At 62.5% G+C, this 12,043-nt stretch overlaps 1 protein-coding gene across 2 annotated transcripts in view; it reads right to left on the reverse strand.

Annotated features, from left to right (window-relative positions):
* The window catches only part of CACNA1B (calcium voltage-gated channel subunit alpha1 B), a 180,723-nt gene that overhangs the window by 102,634 nt on the left and 66,046 nt on the right, over nt 1–12,043 (reverse strand). For both annotated transcript variants that reach the window (XM_061199517.1, XM_061199518.1), the window contains exons 12-15: nt 7,891–8,003; nt 2,962–3,074; nt 720–851; nt 463–535 (exon numbers count right to left, since the gene is read on the reverse strand). In XM_061199517.1, coding sequence (XP_061055500.1) covers nt 463–535; nt 720–851; nt 2,962–3,074; nt 7,891–8,003 — 431 coding nt within the window. The remainder of the gene's footprint in view (nt 1–462; nt 536–719; nt 852–2,961; nt 3,075–7,890; nt 8,004–12,043) is intronic.

Raw genomic sequence — 12,043 nt, forward strand, 5'->3', positions numbered from 1 at the left:
ACCCAGGGGCCACGGCTCTGTGAGGGGGACAGCGCTGAACCAGGAGAGTCCTCAAGCGGGAACCGAGGCTCAGCGTCCCCAGGGGCTGTGGGCAGCGTGTTTCCAGATACAAAGGGAAACTGAGGGGCCGCTGGGGCCAAGCCATTGGAGGGAGAAGCCTGGGGAGCGCTTTCCACTCGACTCTCAACGGACAACGACGGCTGCGATCGGTTCCAGGTCTCGGGGGCAGAGCGGTAAGTGGCGCTGAAGCCAGGGCCTCCCAAGGTGTCCACCTGTTCCTCGGGCAGCTCCCTCCCGACCCGGTCCCAGCGGCGGCGCCGCACGTCAGAGACCTGTTGTGCCTGTCCCCTCACGGGCGCTGGGGAGGGGCTGACGGGGAAGGAAGGCTGCGCACCCTCACACCCGGCAGGGAGGGCCCCACAGGCCAGAAGGGAGCCGGGAGCCGGGAGCCGGGAGCCTTACCTGGAAGACAGTGAGGATGGCAGCGGGGAAGGTGTCAAAGTTGGTCGTCGGAGTCTCGTCCTGAAAGTTGAACCTGAGAGGAACAAGGGTCTTGGACAGAGGCAGCTCCCTCGGGACCAGGAGGACCGGCACCTGGTCGGGCTGCGTCTGGTGTCAGAGGCCCCGCCTCGGGACCGTCAGGGAGGGGCGCGGAGGGGGAGCCCGGGGCGGCACCGCCCCCTCTGAGCCCTGCGTCCCGGGGGCCCGGCCTCGCTTACTGCCCCCCGAAGAGCTGCATGCCCAGCAGAGCGAAGACCACGATGAAGAGGAAGAGCAGGAAGAGCAGGCTGATGATGGACTTCATGGAGTTGAGCAGGGACACCACCAGGTTCCGCAGGGAGCTCCAGTACCTGCGGGGAGCGGCCTGGTCCGAGCGCGCCGGCACGCCCGGACACGGACGGCACGCGCCTGCGGCTGCCGGCGCCTTCTGGCCTGAGGGCCCCACACTCGGTGCGCGGAGGGTGCTTTCTCCAGGGGTCCAGACCACCTGCTGGACCGCGCCCGCCCCCCACCCACAGGGACAGCAGACGCCGAGGGTCCAGCGCTGAGCTCACGATCGCCTCCTACACCTGCTCCCCAGTCCCCCTCCCCCACGACCACGCCCGCCTTCGCCCCTCAACCCCCTCAGGCCACGGCCACGCAGGAGAAGGGGCCGCACTGGAGCATCCATCAGCATCGCCGCCCTCAGCACGCAGGTCCCGCGCAAAGAGCCTCCGCTGAGCAGGCCGGGCACGGGGTACAGACACTGACCCCAGCGGCCCCTCCCGGAGGGCCAGGGCCACACAGCGCGGAGCAGCCCTCCAGCCTCGACTCCCTCCCACCCCACCCCTCCAACGCTCCTGGGGGTCCGAGACTCTGTCCCTGTCATTCAGCTGGACCCCCCCGCCCCCGGCTCACAGGCCCCCTGAGGTCTGCCCACGGTCTAGCTGCTGCCAGCTCGCTGGGTGATGAGTCCCCTCCAGCTGCGACCCCCAGGAGAGCCCAGGCGGACGTACCACGTGCCTCTGTGCCTTTGCACTTGCTGTCCTCTGCCCTGGCCTAGGGCATCCCTGGGCCCTTTTCCCTAATGCTGCTTCACAGAGGCCCACCATCCTCCTTGGGCTCTCTGACTAGGTAGGTGAGAGTTAACGGGAGATGGGCTGGAAGACTCCAAACAGCCTTCTCCTAGGATGGGCGGGGTGTAGGTCAGCCCACGTCAGGACAGGGGCCACCCGCTTTCCAGGAGGAAATGGAGCTGCTAAGACGCCAGGCCCACGACCAAGGTGAGGGCAGCGCCGGCCGTCACCTCCTGAAGCCCCTTCTCCCGCAGAACCAGCAGAGGATGGAGGGCAGGAGGCGCAGGGCACCCGGCAGCCTTTGTGGGCCAAGCCGACCGAACTCCTGTCCAAAGCTCCTCCACGGTTAAACTGTCGTGACCTCGGATGGCCTCAGGTTTGGATTTAAAACAGAACAGAAAAGACCAGGAGGCTGGGGAGGTCACTGCAGCGGGGGCCTGGAGCCCCAGCCACCTGCGCAGGCTTGGTCTGGACCGCCCCACAGCCGTCGTGACGCGGGCCGCCAGGGACAGTGCGCGGAGGCCGGTGCCAGGCGCGTGTGGCGCGTGTGGGACACGCGCTCCAGCTGCTTACGGGGTGGGAGCCTCAGAGCCTCGGGGTGGCTCGGGCGCCGCTGTGGAGTCCTTTGGCCATGGCCGTTGGGGTGAGGGCAGCTCTGCTGCTGCCGAGACAGCTGTGGACGAGGGCGGCCCCCCTTCCCAGCGCTGCTGCTCTGGCAGAGAGGGGGGAGGTTTGGCCTGCGTCGCCTTCTGGCCTGGGCCTCAGCCTCCTTGTGGGCAAAAGGGAGAGACCTGCTTCCAGGGCTGTGAAGAGCCAAGCGGGATGAAACTGAACACACGGTCAGGGCCCCGTCCTGTCACCGAGGACAGGCCAGGCAGCGTCGGCCCCGAGTGGAAAAGGCAGGCCTGGGAGTTCAGGTCAGAAGGTCAGGGTCCCGTCGGGACCAGGACGGGAGCAGGGCTGCAGGGTAGGTGAGCAGACTTAGGGGCGGGACAATGGGAAAACATCCATCTGATGACCTGTGTTTTCTCCATTAACTCTGGAGCAGAGTCATCCTTTGAGGCTGAAAGGTGGGCTTGCTGATTTCAAGAGAGGAGACAGGGTGAAACTGTGGGGAACGAGCTAACGAGAGAACCAGAAGTGCTGGGGCAGCGCTGAGGCTGGAAATGGCGCTGCAGGTAGACGGGCTCCCAGGGCCGACACGAAGTCCTGCTGGGCTGTGGCCCTCGCTTGCATGGGCTGCTTTGTGACTGTCTTCTGTTTTTAACCAGTTATCACCCACAGAAAGAGATTCCAGGCAGCTGAGGGCAAGACCCATGCCACACATCCCCAGGAGCGGCACCCGTGCTGGCTTGGCCCCCGCGCTGCCTGCGCCCCCGCCCCCCAAACCGCACGGACGACATACTTCGTGACTTTGAAGATTCTCAGCAGCCGGAGTGCCCGGAGCACACTGATCCCAAAGGAGGCTCCCGGCTTGATGGCCGCCCAGACCACTTCGAAGATGCTCCCCACGATGACCTGCAACGGAGGTGGGGTCAGCCTGGGGCGCGTGTGCGGCTGCTTCTCTCCGTAAGCATCTGCCCCGCCCACCCCGTCCGCAGCTCAAGCCACAGAAGGCAACGTGAGGCACAGGCCTCACACTGCGCCCCTGCAGCCTCCGGGAGCCGCAGACGGTGTCCGTCCTTCCCCCACCCAGACACACCAGGAGGACACAGAACACGAGCGAGTTGGGCCTGCAGCGTTCCTGGCAGATCTTAAAGCCTCCTCGTCTGATGCCTCCCCTGTGCTCCCTCACAGCCCGGTGACCCCTCTGGGGCCGGCAAACCGCCTCCGACAGCTTTGACTGTTAGGCTGCTCTCACACAGACCAGCAGACTCTGCTTCCTTGTAACATCCCCTTTCTGGTCCCGCCACCTCTGAGATGTTCCAGTTCGTAACTGCATCTTGTCTTCTTCCGAATAGCGGGAGCCAGCAAGTACCACCAAGGACAGATGGGGGCAAGCCTGCCCCTCGTTTCACCAACAGTCATCCCGGGCGCCGTCCACGTTGGTGGACCGGGACTTGCGGGCAAGAGGCCTGCCCCTCCTTCCAGCCACTCCTCAGCATCAGTGTCTCGCGTGAGGGACTCAGAAAGGCCAGGGCAGCAGGGCTGAAGCACAGCGGACCCCGCACCCCACGGCACCCCAACAGAACTCCCTCCCTGGCCACTGCACCTCACAGGGCACACCCGGGCTTGCGGTCAGCGCTCGTGTGCTCTTCGTGCGTGTGGCTGATTCCCACTCCTTCTACGCTGGCTTCTGCAGCTGGTGTGGAGAACTCCACTGCCGAACATCAATCTCTTAAATTCCCTTTTGCTTCGCTTGGCTCACACATCACCCAAGGTTTCAGTCACTTCCCCCCTTTTCGTACCAACTGTAAACATGATCAGCTCGACACCAACATCCTCACCAAGCCTGACAAACAGTGACTGTGCCAGGGCAGCGGCCCCTGCGGGTTAGCACTGGTCCAAGACCCTGCGTGTCTGGTCTGCTGGCTGCACCAGCTCCGCATCGCCCCAAATGCACAGCCTTCCACTGCACGTTTCCCCACCCTGGACGCAAGCACATCATTCAGAGGAGTTCAGACCTGTCCACAGCTGCTGCACCCACCACGACCCTAGCAGGGCAGCAAATGGGACGAGCTTGTCACGTCTGTCCTTGGTCCCCCGACAATCACCACCAATTTGTCTCAGCATCACACAGCACCCAGATCGTGCCCAGGGCTGAAGACTATTGTTTTCTAAATCTACTTTCTTCTCACTGTCACTCTTCCAACATGTCTCCTATTTTCCATTAATCCTCAAAATCTGCTCGCATTGGGTCACAATGTAGGTGGCCTCTCAAGATGGCCCCCATGATCCCCACTGCTTCGGGTTCACCCCCTTGTACACCCCTGTCCCCTGGAGGGTGGGCTGGACCTAGTGACCCACTTCCAGCAAACAGAGCACAACAAGCGTGATGGGTTGGCAGCTCTGAGAACAGTTACAAGAAGACTGAGGCTTCGGCCTTTGTGCTCTCGGCCCTCTCTTGGGCCACGGCTGCCGGGTTGTGAGGACGCTGGGGCAGCCTGTGCAGAGGCCCACGTGACCAGGCCCGAGGCTGCCAGCAGCCCCCAGAGGGAGGCTGGAGGATGACTTTCTGAGGTCTGTCAACAGCCACGAGCACAAGCTTGGAAGGGAGCTCTCCAGCCCAGCGGAGCCTGCGAGGACTGAACCTCGTGAGGGACCTGGTGAGTCACAGCCTGACGGCCCCCCCACCGGAATGAGAGGACGAACATTTGCTGCTTTAAGCCACTAAGTCCTGGAGTAACTTGTTACCCAGAAAGAAAACACCAATACCGACTTCGGAAGCAGGAGTGCCGTGCTGCTGAACTAAGAGCCCCAGGTGCGGGGGCGGTTCTGGAGTCAGGGAGCGGCACCAAGCAGCACATCAGTGAAGGCCTGATGCACCCTGAACCCACTCTTCCGCGGATTCTGGACTCTGAAGATGCCGCCCGTAAGGTCTGCAGGAGAGTGAGGAGTCACAGGAGACTAAGGAAGGGAGCGGGCAGAGAGCCACGCTGCAGCCGCAGGGAGAGCGGGAGACGTGCCTCCTGAGCTGGAGCTCCGGCGGAGGGGACGTCGTCCAAGCAGAGAGCAGTGCTGCTCGCGGTCAGAGGCGAGAGGAGGGCGGGAGCTGAGCAAAGCGCCGTTAAGTAAAGAGAAGCCCCAGCTCGCTAGTTTGGGAAATGCTCAGCCTCTCCAGAGACCAAATGAGGCCAACGTTAAGAAATGGCATGGTCTAAAAATGAAGCCAAGGGCACGACTGGGGCTGGTATGGAAGATCCCAAAAGATCAAAGGCGGGGCCTCAGAGCATATTCAGCCGCTTTCCGGCCCTTCAAGGGATGTAGGGTGAGCCTCGCAAATGGGCCTCACGAAGCAGTAAGTCCTCCAGGACGTGGAAGGGTGTTGACTTTGGTCATCTCAGCAGCAGCTCAGTCCGAGAAGGGCTCATCTCTAAGAGAGCTGTGGGCACGGCTCCCGTCCGATGGAGTGAACTCTGGGAAGACTCACAACACACCCACAATGCTCTTAAAAGGCTTACATGCACAGAAATACCACCAGCTTGGGTTGAAATGCAAAAACCAAAATGAGGCCTTTGGATTCCCAAAAATTCTACTAAGTAGGAAGCAGGCCGAGAAAACCTCAGCTGAAAACGTTTACTACTTTTCACGAAAAGGAAAGGGGACTCAGGGTAAAACCAAGAGCCCGAGGGCTCCCAGGCCCCAGAACGAATCAGCGCTTTCCCAACACTTGCTGGCTGGAGTCCAGCCGGCCCTCCTGTGCATCCCACTGGCCCCGTTTTGAACGGGAAGGTCTGAAGCAGCTACCCCTGCCCGTCCCACCGCTGTATGCTGGGTGTGGGGGTGGATAGCTTGTCTCTCTCAGTTCACGGCTCTAAGATTGAAAGCAACTGTAGGAGCCTCAGCCAGACCTGGGTCCGATTTGGATGACGAGATTCGGGGTGTTGAGCTGATGCTGTGATGGGGTGCGTCTGGGAACTGGGAGTGGAGGTGAGTGTATCTTACACTGGGAAGAATCTGGATCACAGGGGACTGCGGTAGTCAGCCTCCGGGACGGCCCCGAAGGACCCCTGCCTCCTGGTGTTCGCATCCCTGGGTAACATTCTCCCCATGAAAAGCGGGCGGGCCCGGCGACTCCCTCCTGACAAATATTAACACAATAGCAAGGCTGACGGCTGTCTCTCCTGAGACTGGTTTCTGTGGCCTCTCAGGTACTCGCATCACAAGCTGCCACACAGTGAGGACACGCAAGCAGCCTGTGGAGAGGCCACGGGACCGGGAAGCAAGGCCGGTCACCAACCACGAGCGAGTCCTGTCAACAGCCTGTGATGAGCCTGAACGCAACCCTCCAGTCCTAATCAAGCCTCGGGATGACTGCGTCCCCGGCCTCGGCTGGGCTGTAAACGCGCGAGAGATCCCGGGCCACAGGTACCCTGTAAAGCCACGCCTGGATTCCTGACCCTTAGAAACTGTGAGATAATAGATGCTTGTTTTGAGCTGCTAAGTTTTGGAAAAATTTGTTGGCTTGTGTGCAAATTATTCCCCTGCCCTGGGGCCTAGCTGGTTCCCAGACACCGTCACTCTGAAGTCTCCTCCCCTCTTTGGGTCCCCTCTGCCTATGTGCACCACAGCTTTCTTTGTAACCAGGAAGGCAAAGGAGCAGAAGAGTTGGCTTCCCCCCAACCATCTATGAAAATCGCAGGTGCCCACATGTCCCAGAGAGCACCTGGGCAGCCACCGCCTTCCCCCGCCCAGAGCTCAGGCAGCATGGCGGGTGTGCGACGCCCACCCCAGGCTCCAGCGCTGACTCCCCCGCACACTAGCTGGGCAGTCCTGGGCCCATCACACAACGTCTCCAGTTATTCATGTATGAAGTGAGTCGTCGTGAAGATCTGACAAAGTCGTAGACACTGTCTGTCAGCTGCACTGCAGCGCAGAGAGGAAAAGGTAAAGTTAAACTGCATCCCAAGTCGAAGCTTTCCTTCGACCTAGGTCCGGCCTCCTCCCTGGCTACTGAGAAGTCTGCAGAGGTGCAAGGCCTCCTCGGGCTGTGGCCCGGCCGCTTCTCACTCAGGGCCTCCACCAGGTCAGAACTCAGCCTCTGGGCAGGTGTCAACAGCGCCCCATCCCCAGGCTCTGGGCTCAACACAGGGAGGCATCCTGCATGACCTGCGGGGCCCAGGGAAGGGGACTCTTCGCTGCCCCGGCCCTGTGCTCGTCCACGGTGAGCCTCAGAAACACCTGCCTTCCAGGCCTCCCTCACCTGCAGAGGCTTGTGAAGGGACCCAAACCCACTGCTCCCCTCCGGCCTCCCCAGGAAGCGCTGCTGCATGTGCCCAGGACCAGACCCGCAGGAATGATGGGGGTCAGGACCACAGCCCCCTTGAGCCTCCACGGGACAGCAGACATTTAGAAGATCGCATACCAGGTGCGGAGGAGGCCACACAGCCTTGAGCTGATCTTGAGACTCTACAGACAGGGCCAGGGAGGGAAGGAGGCTGCCCACGGCCAGCACCCGCACCAGTCAGGGCCTGACCAGGACAGGCCTCCCCGGCCTGCCAGCAGCCTTCCTGACGCACAGGGGATCACAGTCTCCCAGCCCCCCGGCTCTGCTCCACAGGCCCAGCTCACACTGGGTACGGCATCGTGGGAGGGGTGCGTGCGCTCTCCAGCCAGGACACCGCGGACCCGTCTGGACCCCCAGCAGGCGTCCCTGACGAGGCGGCTCACTCACCCCAAAATCGAAGCAGTTGAAGGAGGACCGGAAGTAGCTCCTGGGCCCCAGGCCGTACATCTTCAGGGACATCTCTGTGAGGAAGAGACCCAGGAAAACAAACTCTGCAAAGTCTAGGAGAAGCCGGAGAAGAGGGGGATTAGCTCACGTCCTCCTCCCACCCGGCTCCAGCCCAGACAGGAGGACACCAGACCTCTGGGCCGACCCAGGGTGGGGCTTCCAGGCCTGGTCGGTGGCCCCTGAGCTCCAACCTCAGCCCAGGACAGAACAGCCCGCGACCAGACAGGGGGTGTCGCAGAGCGGTGCTCCTCCCAGCTTGAAAGCTGAGTACCCGGTGCTGTGGGACACAGAGGCAGCCTCCCAGGACTGGGCTCAAGAGGGAGTTCTGGGTCAAGGGCCCAAATCCCCCGAGGAGGACCTAGGCGTCAGGCAGAGGGCGCCCACCCCCCGTGGAAAAGCTGGACAGCCTTGAGCCTGTCCTCCTGCCTTCAGTCTCATTCCGCGCTCCGTGCACGGCAGCTGGAATCCCTCAGCCACCCGGCCAGGACCCCTGTCCCTCTGCGAGGACCTCCTGACCCCCTTGGACTCACAGCAGCACCGTGTTGGGTTTTAACCATGCTTGCAGGCTCGCCCCACTAAAGGCGAGTGTCCCTACCACCTGACACCCCCAGGCCCCCGCAGTACGAGTCTCCCAGGAGGCACCCATGCTTGCTGGGGGCCTTGGGGAGTCATACAGAGACCCCTGTGGGTGGGGTGCCTTCAGCTTCCCGCAGGCTGGGCCGGGCAGGCAGCAGTGGTGAGCAGGGCCTGCCTCAGCCCAGGGACCCCGCCACAGCAGTGCTGACCCGGCTGGCAGGACTGAGGGAGGCTGCACTGGGCCTGCTGCGAATTCAGCGCACACAGACACTACCCGTAACCCAGCCTGAGCAGAAGCCAGGGTCAGAGCAAGGAGAAACAGTGCAAAAGCTGCACGAGGCCACAGACCGCAGGAGACGCAGCCGAGCCCAGCCACTGACGGCTGCCAAGCCAGGAATCCCGGACGTCAGAGCAAGGCCACCGACTCTGATCCCCCTCCCAAAGCTGGAATCCACCCATCACTTCAGACAGTGAGCCCAGGGCACAGGAGACAGGGAAGCAGCTCAGCAGCAAGGGCAGAGCCCGCCATGCAGGGCCAGGGACCGAGGGGTCCAGTCACCAGGCAGTTGCCCACGCAGCCTCCCCAGGGCCTCTGGCATCCAGGCTGGTTGGGAGACTGGACCTCAAGCAGCTCATGCTAAAACAGACGGTAGAAGAGGGGGCCACACACCTCCTGCCCTCCCTGTGCACCCCGAAAGCTACTCCCCCCACGGCTCTCCACCAAGTGCCGCACAGACGCAGCGGCCTCACTGGGTAGGTCTGCGGCAGCCGAGACCCTGAACGAGCAGAGACATCAGTTCCACTGCCCGCTGGGCACCGTGCCTCACAGACACACACGTGACGGTCCATACGGCCCTGGAAGGTCTCGGGTAGGGGACCGGAGTACGTGGACAGCCAGCTCCTGCCTGGCCTCTGAAACCAGTCAAAACACAGCAGGGCACCCGAGCCGAGCACGGGGTGAGTGATGAGACGGCAAAGCAGCCCTCCTGGAGAAACCGCAGGAAGGCTGTGCCTGAGCCCAGTCAGAACACAAGCCCCGTGGCCCCTGCCCCTCAGGACCCCACGAGAGGAGCTCAGGTCCTGGGAGGAGAGACCACGGAGATGGGCACCCCAGCCACCCACAGGGCAGACCTTGCAGCTGACACTGCCTGGGTGTCCACGTTGCTCCCCAGGAGACCAAAGCAGGAGCCCTTTGCATGAACGAGCACAGGTGCTGCCGAAGGGGAAGCTTTCGGAGAAAGGGGACACCTGGAGCACAGCCCCCAGCGCCCTGCCGGCTCCTTCTCTCTCCCAAGGAGGAGACCCTCAGCTCCACGTGCTCAGCTTCTCCTCAGAGGCCAAGAAAGGGTGTTCACGCATTCATTCAACTAGCAGGCACCGGCGCTCCTGTGAGCTGGCCCGGGAGACAGCTGACCCCTCTCCCCAGGAGCTCACAGGCTAGGGGAGCAGAGCAGGTGAGTTAAACGGTGTTTGCATTATAACAAGAGGACAGCATGCCGTGGGAACAGAGGGACAGAGGGGAGGGTGGCCAGGTCTGTCCCGTGAGGCCTGGGTGTACACGGGATGACAGCATCCACTCCCATCCCTCCTTCACCATCCAAGCCTCAGTCTCGGGGTCCTGAGTGCATTGGGAGCGGTGTGCTTGGTGGGCAGACAGTGAGGTGCACAGTACCCGCTCTCTGCAGGGCGGCCAGCCTCAGGCCAGCGTCCCATGGCGAGCTCTGATGAAGCTAGTCCGGAAGGGGAGTCCCCACCTCTGCGCCTGCCTCCTGCAAGGCCTGCCCTCCCTTGCTGGGTCAGCCTGTCTCAGCTCCAGCCCAGCTGTCAAGGGCACTGAGCAGAGGTATCCAGAGCCAGCATAGCCCCACCCCTCCCTCCAGCCATTTTCCCCGGGGAATGCTGATGAGCTCAGGCGTTTCCAGGAAACCACAGAGAAGGCAAGGCAGTGAGGGGGCAGATTCCCCGCCAGGGATACCTGCGGCCTGGCCCAGCACCTGGACACTTCCAGGCTCGCGCTCCTGCACGTCAGACAAGCGACCAGGCCATGCGGTTCACCCCCAGCCCACTCAGCTGGCAAACCCCCGGGAAACAAGGAGTAACCACAAGACTGACTGGGCACCACCGGCTTCTTCCGAGGGACGAAAAGGCCTGGTTAGGAGGCCCCAGGGAGCAGCCGCGCCATTGGCCGAGTTAGGAGGAAGCCCTGTCTCCCCGGGCCCTACCCAGCCCCCGAGGGCGCGGAGACTGCAGCCTGAGGACTCAAGGCAGGCACTGAATTCGGTCCCAAACCACGGGCCCAGGACACATGATTCAGGGGCCAGGGCACCAGTTCAACGTGTACACTCTGTTCCGTAACCCCCCCTCCCCCAGGGAGCCAGCCTGTCTGCTAGAAGCTCCCTGGGCCCCTCTTGCTTCTCCTTTCTCTTTGCCCTTTCCCATTATACCAGCAAAGATTTCAATCGAAGTTGGGGAAACAGTAGCCTGGAGTCCCACCCCCAACACAGGCCTCCCCACCCACACTTTCAAGTGGCCTATGGAGCCGTCTGTCCACGGCCCACAAGAACCCTTCAGCAGCTTCCCAGGCTCCCAGTTGGAGCTGCCCAGGCTCAGTGTGGCTGGCCCGCCAGGGGCCAGAACTGGGAGCCAGGAGGGTTCTTCTCCGGAGAACGGCTCTCTTGGCCACCTAGGTGACTGCAGGCGCGCAGGGTTCCGAGCAGAGAGGGAGGCGCTTGTGGGAACCCAGAACAGGCTGTTTCCAGATCAGCCACAGACACGAGCAGGGTGAAGGCGGCTGACCCTGGGGAAGGGGAAGGAGGGAGCACTGACCGCAGGACAGAAGTCATTCGTGCAGTGTCTTTGGAGCTCTTGTGAGGCAAGACAACAAAGCAAGACCTTCAGTTGCATGTGCCCTGCAGGGCCCTTGGGTGTGAAGGGTCAGCCTGGTCCCTGGGGAGGGACCTCAGCTCTTTGCCTCCTTGGAACTGTAGCCAGGGCCGGACAGGTCATGACCCAGAGCCCCTGGCCTGGCCTGAGGCTCATGGACACAGGCTTGCAAGGCATCCCTGGTCATGGACACACCCAGATTCAACCAACCAAGAAGAAAAACAGAAACAACCAGAAGAGCCCTGGGAGATCGCTGGGAGCCAGGACTCTTTCTCCTCAGGAATCCAGGGCAGATGGGTCCCTCATTCCCTGGGTCTAAGCCCTTATGGGGGAGGACACATGACCCCGGTGCCCCAGACCCCTCACTCATTTCCCACTACCCTGATGGATGGGGGTCTAACCAGATCAGCTGGGCTCCCTGGAAGCCGGGCCCAGGTTGTTGGGGAGCCCTGGGATGGGGAGCCCAGGCCGGGGGCACAGCCAGGCCCCCAGCAGAGGCCCCTGGAGCACTTCAGTCAGTGCAGAGGTCCTGCCCAGGGCATCCCAAAGCAACAGGTTGTGGACCGGAAGCGGTTCAGAAGAGGTTGGCGGAGGGGGGGCGGGGGCGGGGGCGGGGGCGGGTCCGGGCCCGGCT

Source organism: Eubalaena glacialis, chromosome 9 (genome assembly GCF_028564815.1).
Source record: "Eubalaena glacialis isolate mEubGla1 chromosome 9, mEubGla1.1.hap2.+ XY, whole genome shotgun sequence".
In the NCBI taxonomy this organism is placed as follows: Eukaryota; Metazoa; Chordata; class Mammalia; order Artiodactyla; family Balaenidae; genus Eubalaena; species Eubalaena glacialis.